Source organism: Mesocricetus auratus, unplaced genomic scaffold (genome assembly GCF_017639785.1).
Source record: "Mesocricetus auratus isolate SY011 unplaced genomic scaffold, BCM_Maur_2.0 Super-Scaffold_4256, whole genome shotgun sequence".
Taxonomy (NCBI): Eukaryota; Metazoa; Chordata; class Mammalia; order Rodentia; family Cricetidae; genus Mesocricetus; species Mesocricetus auratus.
Window position 1 is genome coordinate 48,055,035 of NW_024429182.1, and position 14,582 is coordinate 48,069,616.

Sequence of the window (14,582 nt, forward strand, 5' to 3'; positions counted from 1 at the left end):
TGAAATTTTTTGATGCAACAAATTTGGATTTTCGTATTTTTTGTGTTTGTTTTCTTAAATGTTAGGTGTCTGTTCATATTTTCCTGTGATGTTTCTCTTATTGTGTCATAGGGTGTGCTACTTGGGCTTACTTCTGGGGGCTGTGAGTAATTGTAGACAGGAAGTGGGGATCTGATGTCTGCCTTCTCTGGGAGAAAGGCCCCTGCTTGGAATCCTCCTTGGAATCCCAGCTCAGGAGATGAACTGAGGACTCTCTTTTGGGAACTAATCCCATAGTTCCCTTCTCCAAATTTCTGCATTTCTCTTCTTATTTTTTCCTTTTTATTAAAAATAGATCCTTTTCTCATACAATACATCCTGATTACAGGCTTAGAGCAACATGCCCCCCGCCCCCGCCTCCTTATTTCTCAGTATACCACTCAGATTGAAGTTACTCCAGGTTCTTTCCTGGTTTTCACTCAGCCCTAGATTCCACATCCTGTGTACTCACCTGGAGCAGGGCTAGAACTCTACTGTGAAAATAGTTCCCACAGTTTGATCTCAGAATAAAATGCCTTGTTGGTGCTTTCTTAAAGAGAGAGAAAGGAGACAGCCAACTTTATCTGACATACTTTTAAAAATAAATTACCTTAACACTCGCCAGGAGCTCCTATGCATAATCCAAGTACTTTTCCTTTCTGATATTGAACTTGCGCTTTTGCAGTATTTGATGACATTTCTATGGTAGGAACTAGTATTTATGTTTCTCCTTAAAACTTCATTTCTCCTGTTTCTATTTCCATCATTATGAGAAATGATGCCAAATTCATTTCTTGTTAAAATGAATGACAGTGTACTTCCTTGAGAAAATAGAGAGGAAAGATGTCAAATTCTTTGAGGCTTTTTGAATTGGCTCACTTAATTATTCCAGGTTTATGTATAATTTGTATTATGTATATAATTTGTACTATGTTTATGTATAGTTGTGCATTATGTATAATAATATCCTTTATGATAGAACTAAAGTCAACCAATGAATGTGATGCTCAATTTTAATTGCCAATTTAATTGGATCTGGAACCAAATAAAGAGACATTGGAGGGCAGATTTTGAGGGGATGTCAAAGGGGAGTTAATTGAGGACAGAAGACCCTCCCTAATTGTGGGCAGGTAATACCTTTCCACAGAAATCAAGAAATAAAGGGGTCCAAGAAAGAGGTGGTGCTCTCTGCTGGATGCTTTGTGCATGTGCTCTGTCATTGTTGCTATTGCTTCCAACACTGGCAACCAACAGAACCCAAGTTCTTCAGCCTTCTAATGTAGCGAAAAGACGAGCAGCTCTCCAGGAATCCTCCAAGCTCTCAGTGCCAGTTTGGGATGGTGGGGATATCCAGTTTCATGTACTGAACAGTCTCTCCAGCTCTGTTCAACTACCTACCCCACATCATTTAAATCAATCTAGTAAATTCCCTTTGTAATGCACATCCTTTCTCTCCGCTCTGTTCCTCTACACAGCTCTGACTAAGACACTGGCCATCTCACAGAAGTACTGTCCCATTTTATTCACAGGTCTGCCTCATGCAAATGGAGAGAAAATATTAATGTGGATCATTTTGAGTGTCATCTTGACATGAAGGGTGGCACTGTGCCTAAAGAAAAGCTGTTTTTTTCCATGATACCTCTTTCAAAAGATATCACCTCATAGAACACTCCAGGATGCTGAGAATCCCAGAGGTTTCCAGGTTTTACTCCAACATCTTGTTACAACAAATTTATCTGGGCTGCTGAAGAAACATCAGGAATCCAACCTCTTTTTTAGTCTGGATATATCTGGCCATTGTCTTTCTGTGAGACCTGCAGAACATCCTCCTGGCTGATAAGCAAGAAGAAGGTTACCCAAAGACAGAGCAGTAGTAAACAGAATGAAGTAGACTGTGGAAAAAGTATGCCAGTTACACAATTGCATGTTTTGATGGCTCTTGAGCAAAGTGGCAAGTAGGTCACAGTTGCTCACTAACCTTATTACCCCTAGATCCAGGGACTGACCTGACTCACAACCAATAATAAAATAATACTATAATAAGACCGTTGGGTGTTCTTGTCTGTCTTTTGTTTCTTTTTGCCTTTTGGGGATGTTTCATAGCAAGTCTCTAACTAGCAAAGAAAGAATTAGTCAATCATATTCTAATAGTGACCTAGATTTTTGAGCTTCTCAGAAATCATTAAATATTTTATAAGTTCATCGATCAAAGTAGCATACTCCTTATTTACCTGTATATCTCAGTATTTGAACCCACAATTCCTGTGTTCTAGAGTAGTTACAGAACTGAGAAACACTGCTCCTACTAAAGCCCTGTTTAACTCCATGAGAACAGTGGCCTTAAGTCATGTGATGTCTTCCTTATTCCATCTCTTCCACAACCCATGACACATGAGTTTGGGAAGAAGAGAGTTTTTGCTTAGCTTTTTTAAAATTGATTTTATTTAAATTTTAAAAATCTTATTTTATATACCAATCTCAGTTTCCTCTCCCTCCAGTCCTCCAATTCTCCCCAACATCCCCCATTCCACCCCTCATCCACTCTTCAGGGAGGGTGAGGCCTCCCATTGGCGATCATCAAAATCTGTCACTTCGTTTGGGGCAGGGTACAGGCACTCCCCGCGCCAGAAAAAGAGAGCAAGATTTCCGTTGTTCGGTCTTTTATACCTTCCTCCATAACGCCCCGAGCCATGCCCAAAAGTGGGCCTGGCTAGTGATGTAGTTCACCGCCTACGTCCATATACGTCTTTAGTCATGCTAAAGTGGGTGTGTTTAGCAGTGTGGTAAACCACCCTTTTATTACCTCATCTGTATGCGCCTCTAATAAGTCTGTTTTCCTCCTACACTCCCCCATGTATCTAGGCTGAGAGAATATCCCTCCATAGGGAATGGGATCCCGAAGCCCATTCGTGCACCAGAAATAAATACTGGTTCCACTGCCAGAGGCCCCACAGACTACTCATGTCCCCCTACTGACACCCATGTTCAGGGACATGGTTCAGTCCTATGCTGGTTCCTCAGCTATCAGTCTGGAGTTTGTGAGCTCCCACTTGCTCAGGTCAGCTGTTTCTGTGGGTTTCCCCAGCACGGTCTTTACCCCTTTGCTTATCACTCCTCCCTCTCTACAGCTGGATTCCAGAAGCTTGGATCAGTGCTTAGCTGTGAATCTCTGCTTCTATTTCCATCAGCTACTGGATTAAGGATGGCATTCATGGTAGTCATCAATCTCATTATCAGGCATTTAAGGTAGCCTCTCCCCTATTGCTTAGATTCTTTATTGGGGTCATTCTTGTGGGTTCTTGGAGATTTCCCTAGTGCCAGGAACTTTGCTTAGCTTTATGATAATTGTACATTGTAGGTCAGCATAGTATGTGCAGAACTTCATGGACACTGAGGACCACTGGAGATGGTGCTGTCATCAGCAGAAGCAAACTGACTTGGAAGAACATCTTTGTCATTTTCACTGCATCTTGGTTTACCCAATTCATAGGCACCTAATAGACATGCAAGCTTAATGCAAACTGAGACTCAGCAATAGATATCAGCTTCTCTGATGTTCTCAGCAGGTTAGGCTCTGCCACTGAATACAGGTCCTAGATCTAGGACAATAAGAGAGATGCAAGATTAAGTCTGGTGATGAAAGTGTCAGTGCTGGTTTGATGATATTTTACTCTCCCAGCACTGGCTCTTAGTGATTTTCCTGAAGTTTCTGGAAGTCTATGAAAAAGAAAGTGTAGGCACATCCACACGTCCACAGTCTGCATGCATCACTTCCTGTGCAGCAGTCAACACTGAAGGAAGCAGGGCTGGGGACAGTCAGAACTTCATGACTAAGAACCAAGGATCAGACTGAGAGGACCCTGAGTTAAAGATCTTGGTGTTCCTGAGAGCCCTTCTGGGAGTGACGGGAGGCATACAGGCGCAGGTAGGCAACCCTGAAGAGGCCTTCCCCTGTGCAGCACTCTACACTGGACTTCATGATGGGAAATTTCTGATACTTGTGAAAGCGATGGAGACCCTGGGCACTTCATAACTAAGTGGGGAAAGGGAAGAGGCCTCTGGATGACCTCTGTCCCTGCTGTCTCTAGCTGCACGATCTTGGTGGTCACTGAACTAAGGCCATGTGATCCACCGGAGCAGAACTCTTATACTGCAAAGGTTCTCAGGTCATTCACTGACTGGGCAGTCTAAGGAGGAAAGAGAGGCTAGCTGATCTCAGAAGTCGATTCCACTTGGTTCTTCCAACTAACAAGGATACAGTTCTAACCTTGAAACTCAGGTTATGGCTCCGGAGCTTCTCACACTAGAGCATTCAGCTGCTTCTCCATGCTGAAGAGAGTCAGACACAGGCTATGATTGGCAGGGCAGAAATGTGGGGAGAAACCAGAGTCAGAGACAGTTAGGGGCCAGCACCCAACTGTGTGTAGGCAAATGATTAACAATCATATAATAATAACATTATTAATATAATATTAATTTGTTCATAATAAATAATAATAGATAGTATAATAAGAATACTAAATATTTATCTAACATTGATTTTTATGTCACTGAATCAAGTGTGAATTACTTCAACATGTACATCAAACTTTTGACTCTGGATTTTCTTACTGGTTATGATTTTATTAATTAACATAAAGGATTGTTTCACATATTAAAAACACTGCAAGATCACTTCTACTAAAATATGATAAAATATGAAGTGTTAAGTCTAAAAATAATACTGTTAGACACACAAAATAGACAAGAGAGGTTAAGCACTTTGGTATGTAGCATTAATTGAAAAACATTGAAGGTTAAATTTTAATAGTTCATGACTAACAGACTAATGTGAGCATGAAAATCATCAAGTAAAGAAAATACACTATACTTTCTACAAACCACATGTTATTTTCTTGTATATATTAAACTTTTACCCCTGAAATTCATACTCTGATTATGACTTTAGTGACAAAGAGAACTACTGTGAGGGCCCTAAAATAGGATAAAATATGTTGGGAGAATGCTAACTATATTACTATTAGACAAAGAATAAACAAATAGCTTTCAGAAGTTTGAGTAGTATGTAACATGAAATGGAGAAAACTAAAGATCAAATCTTAATCATACCTCAAGGCTGGTAGACTATCTTAAAGATAAAACTCAGAAAAACAAGGGGCTAGCAGCATGGAAGTGAAGAATGCTGTATTTGGGAAGTCTTTTTGTTGCAGTTGCTTCTGTTTACCCATGTGTATGCATGCACATGTATATGTGTCAAGGCAAACATGCAGGTCAGGGACAGCTTGCGATGATTCTTTCTGAGATAAACTCAGGTTTCAGGTTTGGAGTCAAGTGATTTACCTGCTGAGCCATTTTGACAGCTCTATTCTGCATGTTTTGTATAAAATATTTGGCTGTGCACACAAACTTCCGGGGGTTGTTGCTGTCTCTTTATGTATATGCTTATTGACAGGCTGTGTCAAATACAACTATTCTTCCTGAATCCAAGGTTTTGGGCTTTTCATTTCCCTATTGTTTGTATTTCTTCCCCTGGAGAAAAAGTCAAGACTGCAGTACAGTACAAACACTCACCTATAGATTTGAGAGTGGGAAGCTGAGTTCATAGCTCTTTATAAGAGACAAATCCATTTTCTTTTCCAGCCGTGGGAGCTCCATCATGATCCCACAAGTAGTGACCAATGAGACTGTCACAGTGATTTCAACAAATGGAATAAACTTTCCCCAAACAGACAAATCCCAGCCTACCCACCAAAAGCAAGACAGACTGAAAAAACATCTGAGAGCAGGGGTCAAAGTGATGGCGGTAAATTCAATTCAGAACTCTTTGGGGTGGGTGGAGGGCAGAGGGAAGTGACATGCTCTACATTGAGACCAGGGTACCATTGCTAGTTCCATTGTTTGCGATGGGTGGTACAGAGCGGCTTTAGTAAGGGGAAATCCCTTGGAAAGCGATGTATATCTTCCCCAGGACTTGCCACAGAATGAGGATTTTTCCCTTTAATTTTGACTATGAATTGATACCTTCTTGATTTATTGGTTTGTATTCCATTTTCAGAGTACTTCCTAATATCTTCTTTATGAAAATACTGGTAAATAGTTACTGTGTGTGTAAACATACATATGTGTACATATATTATAAATACACATATATAGAAATAGACACACACTATATTCACCAATTGTTTGCTCAGTAATCTATATTTATTTTCAGTGGAATCTTTGCTGTCACTCTGTAAGGGGAAAAAAGAATCTCCCTTCTCCTCCTTGATCATTCCCTTTGAAATGCAGAGATGATACATTTCCTTTGTGTCTCTGTGCTCCTCTCTGTTAGGTCAAGGGAGTGAAAAAGATCACACCTCGGATTGGGGCAAAAGTTGAGCTGTGGTTTTCAGTACTGTTTTAGCAGTAAGATGATCCATGGAGAGTCTATGTGTGAGCAAGTTTCTGAACTTCGTGGAATTGTGACCTTGCCGCAAGCAAGCAGTCACTTGAGGATCATGTGACAGACAGATAATAAAGGTGCTCAATGTAATTAGAGCTCTGAGACTGTAAGACGAAGGGATGCATGGAAATTCAGACTGCAGAGGCTGGGGAGCTGAACAGAACACCTAGCTCTGTGTTGTGTTGAGAGGACGCATTAGTCAAGGGAAGGGGCTCAGATGTTTCCTGTTCCCACAAAAGGGAGCAAGAGAGTTGCTAACCATGGACTCACAGCTCAGCTCCAGGCCAGAAATGCTAGGAAGGGTCTTGAGCATGCCAGAGGTTCATGGACAAAAACACCTGAAGGAGGCCTGAGGCTGTGGCAGAACCACCTCCCCTTCAGAATGAACTCCCACTCTCACCCAGAGATATTACAGTGTCTGTGTGCTAACAGTGACATTGTAGAAGTTGACAATACTTGAGCACCATGGGAGGAGTGGAGAGGTTCCTCTTATCATTGCTGGTTTTAATCTCCCATCTCTCTTCTTTGACAGGCGATCCAGATCATGTGTGGTGTGATGGTGTTGTGTCTGGGCATCATTTTGGCATCTGCTCCAACCACGCCACACTTTACCCCAGTGTTTTCTGTCCTGTTAAAATCTGGCTACCCATTTGTAGGATCCTTGTTTGTAAGTAAAGTTTTGTGGGGAGCAAGATGGGAGAGCAGAGGAGGGAGATATCACCTAGCTCACTGTCTGTCTGCTGTGAGGAAGAGGTGGATGGTAGATCTGGTTCTTCTGTGTGTCATCCACAGAAAGTCCTAGTGTATTAGGGCAGAGGTTACACCATTCTGAAGATGATTTTCATGTAGTTCAAATAAACATTTCTTGTGAATATCATCTTTTCATCCCACCTTTTGAGCTATGATGAATTTAGTGGCCTTGCATGTTTAGGGAAAAGTCCAGGAAGTGGGATCCACATGATCTAGAGCTTTGTATTTAGTGCAGTGATACCCAGTGGACTGATCACCTGGCAGGAAGGAATGCTTTCATTCTTAGGATCCGGCTTTTTTGGAAGAACTCAGGGTGATAAGCCGGAGATTCCTCAGAAACTGCTCCATGTCTGGGGTCAGGAGGACATGAAGGTTCTTCTCCTCCAGATTGATGTGCATGAGTCTCACACACAAGTGAGGTTTCCTGTCACTGTGGCTTCCCATGTGCTTACTACAGCTCAGTAACAGTTCTCCCTTTCCTACATTTCTTTCTCCAATGCATCCTTAGCTCCACCTTTTCTTCTGTGGTGCTGATGATTTCTGCTTTAGTCATTTCATGCCAAAACATTGACTTCATCAGTTATTCGTGAAGACACTTCTTTGCCCACTGAAGGACTCTTTGTTGTCCTCTCTTCCTGCTCTTCTCTTGACTTCCTCTTATAGACGACCTTTTAGGTTTTCTTTGTGATGACTTTATGTGATGACTTTGATAGTTGTCCAAGATGCCGATCTAATTGAGGCCAGGATGAGGAATGATTAGGTGATGCCAGGTCTCAGGACAGATGTGTACTGTAAACATCAGCTCTCTGTTTAAATAACCCTTTTCAGGTAGTTATGGTGTTGTTTTTATCCCTTAGCTTTTCTTCCTCTCCATTCTGTGGTCTTCTCATGTCATTAAGCATTGCTGACACGGGTAAAATAATTTGGTTGATTTTAGCTTAACTTTAAGAATATATACTAAGAGCTGGTGCAGTAGCTAAGCAGTAGAACACTTACGTGATATGCACAAGGCCCTGGGTTCAATCTCCAGCACAACCCAGGAAAAGAATCACTTATGTATATGGACATGTTAATAAATCCTGGAGAACTGAAACATCAGATAATTTTGCATTTTAAAATTCATTTTCAGAAAAATTCTATTATTTAACTTCCTTATGTCTACAGAATCTAAGAAAACAGTTTTGCTTGACCTTTTGAACAATTTTTGTTTAAGAGTTCATGACATCCAGCCATCCTGTCTTCTGTTCTCATTCATCCGGTCTCTGGAACCACCAGCTAGAAGTTGATTTTCTGCTCTTGCACAGCAGTTAATTAATCTGTTCCTCCTCCTTTTTTAAAGGAACTAGTTCAAATTATTTTCAAACTCCTACAAAAATCAGAATGAGAAGGACACACTTCAGAACCCATTTTGGAAGCTAGTATTATTCTTATACGAAAGTCAGACAAAGATATTATAAGAAAAGGAAAGTAAGGGTGAAATTCCTGAGAATATAATTTCAAACTTCTTTAGCAGTATACCAGCACACTGAGTATGACAGCACGTGGGAAAGAGTACTCAGCAAGGTTAGGTGGAATTTGCTTGGAGATGTAAGAGAGGTTTAATATATGCCACTGAGTAAGTATGATATCCCTTTAATAATGGTGGCACAAATCCAAAATGGCCATTCCTCACTAGTTTTTCTTTCTAGACCAGTATCTTGCATTTTTCTTCAAGGATCTGACTCCCAGATTTTCTTTTCATATTAAAAATATTCATTTGCTATCTTTTAAGGTACTCATTAATTTTAATGATATCGATTCATGCTCACATGTTTCTTTTCTCCAAACTTTCTAGATATCACATAGAGAAAGGGGCAAATCTATGTGTCTACATGTGTCTTAAATCACTGGTCTTTTGTTACCAGGGTTTTTCCCATTAGAGTTTTTCATAAGCTCTAGATAGCAACATTGCAGTCATTCCATACCTACAAACTGAGCTGATGATGTCTTCCTCTTCTCTGAGCAGTTGGTTGTCTCTGGAATACTGTCTGTCATCACTGAGAAGAAGATGTCTAAGCCTTTGGTGAGTACAGGAGCCATAAGCTACAATCGATGAGGATGGATCCTAGAGAGAACCCTTCCAAGCCAGTTTCAGCAGATTGGGAGTTAGAAGCTACGTTTCAAACAGCTGTTTCTTTGACTTAGGAGCCAACTCTGGATTCTCCATAACCCTTTACAGAGTGTGTTCTTCTTGTCATGGTGCCCAAAATCAAAGTCTGCATGATACTCATGATCAGTGTCCAGGAATCTCTCACAAAAATTCTGCTTCCTTATGCTGCTAATTCATAGGTAACATGTCTGGTAGTTCATTTTAATCATCATCTTTATTGCAGTAGGGCACATGGAGAAGATTAGGCATCATACCTCTGAGACCATTCTGAGGATCCAGATGAGGAAATGTTGGCCTTTCTCTCTCTTATTTGCCACAGTGTGAGCTTTTCTACTCTGCCAACTCCTTTCTACAACCAGGGGTTAAACCTGTGAATCCATGAGCCAAAATGCTTCACTTCTTCCTTAGGTTGATCATATGAGGCATTTTTTGTCAAAACAAAAGTCTCCCGAAATCACTTTTTTTCTTCTTTTTTTAGTAGTGGCACAAAAAGGCTTATAGAAAAGCTACAAATGTTGTGGATTTGTTGTATATTTTCACCCACTAATTTTAAAACTTAAGAAAACCAGATAGGATGTTGTTTTTACATGAGGAGTTTTCCTACATATTTGAATTATCACATATGAAATATGCTTTTGTCAGGGCTCACTTTCAGCATCCTGATTGTGGATATTGATTAAGAAGTCCAAGGATATGACTTGTTAGTGTTCAAAGCAACAGAACTAAGTGACCTATTTAATCTAAAACAGAAAAGTGGCATATCTGATCAAACTATACTCTATTGTACAGCAGTTAGGTATACTCCAGTACCTTCATACTCATGTCCATAACTTTTAGAAAGGTCTTAGGTCAATTCTCATATTCTATAAGCCACACAAGAAAAGAAGCTGTTTCTGATATCAGTTTATTTATCTCCCTACCTCATGAATATTGCAAAGATGAGATCCAGGGTGACACTTGGTGGAAGTCACCGAGGAACTGAGTGTTCAAGGACACTGGGAGTCTGGAGAACTCTGGTCCTGTTTCCTTCTTTATCACATTGTTTCCAAATATTGTATTATTTGTTGTCTTGTGCTGTCAAAGAATACAGCCTTCTGTACCTGACCATTAGTATAGCCAGTCATATGAATATAGACACTCTATGGCCCATTTATTATGTTATCGTATTCATGTCCAGGTGTGTGTGCTTTTGAGAGAGAGATAGTATACCAGGGGGAGCTTAACTACTTTATGTGCCACTCCCATGTGTTCCTGAAGGTTTCCTGGGTGTTTCTAAGCATACGAGTCAGTTTTAGTTTTTTTGAAACAAAAATAAGGGATGAATCCATTTATGAAGAGGAATGGCTTATTTGGGCTCACATTTGAGCCATTGATGTTTGGATCTGTTCCTTTGGAGCCAGCAGAGAGGCAGAAACATGTCCAGAAACACAATATGACAAACCTTCAACCAGGCTACATTTGCTAAAGGCTCATATTATCACTCACCTAGAAATTAGGCCTTCACTACGTGGGCTTTGGGGGCATGTCAGATTCAAATTATACCACTGAAGGTGTTGAGGGATAGGGAAAACTGGCATCTACACTTCTACCTTTCGCTACATTCTATTGGGGATTTTTCAGGCTTACTTCCTGGGAGTCTACTTGTGGTTGTGAACAAAGCTATTAGGAAGATTATTTTTTTTCTCTGCCTCTGAAGTGCTGTCTGGGATGGGATTCTATTTATCGAATCAATTTACCTTCTGGGTTCATGTTTGTAGACACTTAAATAGCATAAAGAAATAAACAATTATATTTTTAGATCCTGGAGGAGACAAATAACTGGGACTATTGTAAGAGATATATGTTGTCATTGCAGGTTCACAGCAGCCTAGCCCTGAGCATCTTGAGTGCACTCTCTGCTCTCATAGGCATCATTATCCTCTCCATCAACCTGGCTTCTTTAGACTCTGCCTTGCAACAGTGTAAACTAATGGCAATACCACATCTAGCCACAACCACAACATATTATCGTTTCCTTCACCCACAGCTATCTGACAAGAACTGTTTCAAGGCTGACGATACTCTGACTGTAAGTATGTTCCAGGTTTTATGGATTTTTGACAGCTGATTTCTTCTGCTCCTAGATTGGAAACTCTCTACTCATTCTCTGTTATTGTTTCTATTTTAAAATAATTAGTTTTAAAACAAAGACACAAAGTAGTTGGCTTCATTATGGCATTTTCATATGCATTTTTTAAAAATTCGTGTTTGTGCATTTAGGATAAAGCCAGAGCCATGAAAGACACAGGCAAGAAGAAACATATTATTGAAATGCTACACAAAGGGGTCATGTAGTAATAGCAAAAGATTAGGTGAAATTAGCAAATTTAGTAGATGATAAAACTATAAAGACCACTTTTTTCATTTCTTAAGAATTATAGAAGATACTGCAGTTTTAGAGGTATAAAAGATGAGGCTGTCAAACCAAAAGTCTTGATTATGGAGTGGTGAATGAAGACAGGCATACATACCAGAAAAAAGCAGGTAATCACTAATTATACTAACAGGGAGCACCTAGGCTTTGTGAAGGTAATCTCACTGCTGCTTCCAATAGAAATCAAAGAGTTGAGATTTATTAAATGAGGAGAAAAGAAATACAGGGAAGCAGAGAAGATTAACTGACAGTGAGCGCCATGTTATTTAGAAGAACATTCATTGTCCCTTTATGATAAAAGTCAGAGACACAGATAAGCCAGAGACACAGTGAGTGGAGGGCCAGATAGTTAGGTCTGGTCAGCCTCAGGCTTTTTCAGTTCCTTATGGGGCAGAGCTCAGTGTGTCTTCTTAGTTAAGAAACCACAATAAGAAAATGTATAAGCAGATTAGATGCAGAACAATGATGGTAACTAAGCCTGAATTTACAAGCCTGAAGCATTGAGGAGGAATCTGTGTGGACCACAGAGTATGAGGCATGATGGGATAGTTTCACAGGTAACTCAGAGAGTGGGCTGAGTGTGTTTGCTGGGACAATGTCTAGATGATGGAGGTCTTCTCCATCTCCTCTCTACCTGTGTGGGCACAAATAAAAGAGTTTATAGCATCATATTCATCTTCCTTCCTATCAAGCAGCCTTCATGAGCATCACCTCAGGACGGAAGTCATGGCCTCTGTGTTCCTAGCCAAGGCCCTTCTTCCAGTTGATCTGTGGTGTTACGGACTGTAGAAACCGGGTTGTTTCTCTGCCTTTTACCACCACACAAAAAATGCCAAAGAACCACATCCCAAGTAAGAGGTTTCTATAGATGTTTACTTTTACAAAGAGTTAGAACCCCACTAACCCTCACAAGGCTCTGTGGAGGAATAAATGTTACACACATGCGAGAAAGCAGGTACTTGCCCAGCCTCACACTAAGAGAACCAAGAGCAGGAGCTGTTGACCCCATCCTGGCAGTCACTTCTCCACTCTGCTCTCTCACTCAGTGGACAGTGTGGTCAGGGATCCCTGCCCAAGATGGGTGAGAAGCAGGGGCAGAAATGGCTTTGTTGTGTCTTTTTAGCCCATTTCCCCTCAAGGAATGAAGGGGCCAGGCATCGATTTAAGCCTAGGTTTGGGAGGATCCATTTCCCTCCTTGATGGTGTCCTTTCTTCACTCTCTGATAGTGGAGATGCTTTCCTCTCTAGAGTCACTTCCCATCAAAACGTGTGGGCACTTCAGGTGACTCAGTCACTCACCTCTCCTCTCCTGAATTTAGGGAACCCTCTCAGTGATGCTGATCTGCAGTGTGGTGGAGCTTGGTCTGGCTGTGCTCACTGCCGTGCTGTGGTGGAAACAGAGTCACTCTGACTTCCTTGGGGTGAGTATGCTAGAGGCCTCCTGGAATCTTGTTTGGTGTTTCTCTGAGGCATTACCACTATGAATATCAGGCAGAATAGTCAACTATTTTGAAATGTTGTCATGTGGTTTTCATAGTGAGGGAACCCCAGTGGATAATGGAGAGAGGAGACAGATGTATAGATGATGAGGTATACCTAGAATAATTGGTTCTTTCACAAATAACAATAAGAAGTTTGGGGAAGTTAAATAGCATTACACTGTGTTTGTCTGTGTTCATAATGCAAGAGTTTGATTGCCTCCCTTTGAAACAGGAACCCTTTCCCTAGGAGTGACTATCCTCTGACCCTCTTAGCATTCTCATCTTTGAATAGAGATGACGTTTATGTAAAACTTCAAAGGAAATTATATTTATATCTTTATCTGTTTATCTATAGGTAGAGATAGATGCACATATATTCAGTTAAATCTGAGGAAAGTCTGAATGTTGATGTATTTTCTTTTTTCTAGAATGTGATTTTCCTGTCTCGGGACTCAAAGAATAAATTCAGTGTATCCTCAGAGTCACTTTGTAACCCTAAATATGAGAAACAATTGACTTCTTAATAATTAAGTAGAGATTATATAGTAGAGTATCAGTCTTTAGTATAATTTAGAAAAGTCATCCATCACATGACAGCAATGCTTAAATATCTTATGATGTGGCCGGGCGTTGGTGGCACACGCCTTTAATTCCAGCACTGAGGAGGCAGAGGCAGGCAGATCTCTGTGAGTTCGAGACTGACAGCCTCCAAAACAATACAGAGAAACCCTGTCTCGTAAAACCAAAAAAAAAATCTTATGATGTGTGTTGGTTATTCAGCCACTGTGAAAGGTGTGCTGAATGGCTGGGTTCGGTAGCATGCTCTTCATTTTGTTTCAACCAAAGCTCAGACTGGCAAGTTCCAATTTTATGTACTGATCAAAGAGCCGCAGACGTTTCTCAGAAGACTAGCAGATTGTGTCAGAGGCGCAAGGTGGGGTAAAGGTGCAGCATTTCTCTTTATCCTTTGCACTTGGCTGCAGGTGGTACACGTCAAGTCCGGTGATCTGAATCTATGTACATGGCATGGGACTTTGCCATATTTATTTTATTCCTAAGCACTATGAAGTTTCAAAGAACATGCATGCTGTTGTCCTCCAAATAAATTCTATATGCAATTAAATATTTCATTTGTATGGTTTTGTTTTGCTTTTTAGCACACAGCATATCACTAGTGATAGACATGTCAAGATAAAATGTCTTTATTCCCCACCAAATACAATCAAAAGTTGCACAGAAAAGCTAACGAAGAAAACTCATCATTTACTAAGAAAGAATCAGGGACTGGGAAGATGGCTCAGATGTTAAGAGCACTGGCTGCTCTTCCAG

General features: G+C 40.6%; 1 protein-coding gene across 1 annotated transcript; it reads left to right on the top strand.

The window, feature by feature from the left end:
- Window positions 1–5,668: 5,668 nt before the first annotated feature.
- On the top strand, window positions 5,669–14,322 carry Ms4a6a (membrane spanning 4-domains A6A). The gene is made up of 6 exons (XM_005063819.4): window positions 5,669–5,821; window positions 6,993–7,127; window positions 9,216–9,272; window positions 11,215–11,427; window positions 13,092–13,193; window positions 13,682–14,322. The coding sequence occupies exons 1-6, from the start codon at window positions 5,675–5,677 to the stop codon at window positions 13,775–13,777; spliced, it is 750 nt and encodes a 249-aa protein (XP_005063876.2). The 5' UTR covers window positions 5,669–5,674; the 3' UTR covers window positions 13,778–14,322.
- The last annotated feature ends 260 nt before the right edge of the window (window positions 14,323–14,582 follow it).

Coding starts and splice junctions, on each gene's coding strand:
- Ms4a6a (XM_005063819.4), top strand. CDS start 5,675: ATGATCCCACAAGTAGTGACCAATGAGACTGTCACAGTGATTTCAACA. Junction 5,822..6,992: donor CAGGGGTCAAAGTGATGGCG/GTAAATTCAATT, acceptor CTTCTTTGACAG/GCGATCCAGATCATGTGTGG. Junction 7,128..9,215: donor CATTTGTAGGATCCTTGTTT/GTAAGTAAAGTT, acceptor TTCTCTGAGCAG/TTGGTTGTCTCTGGAATACT.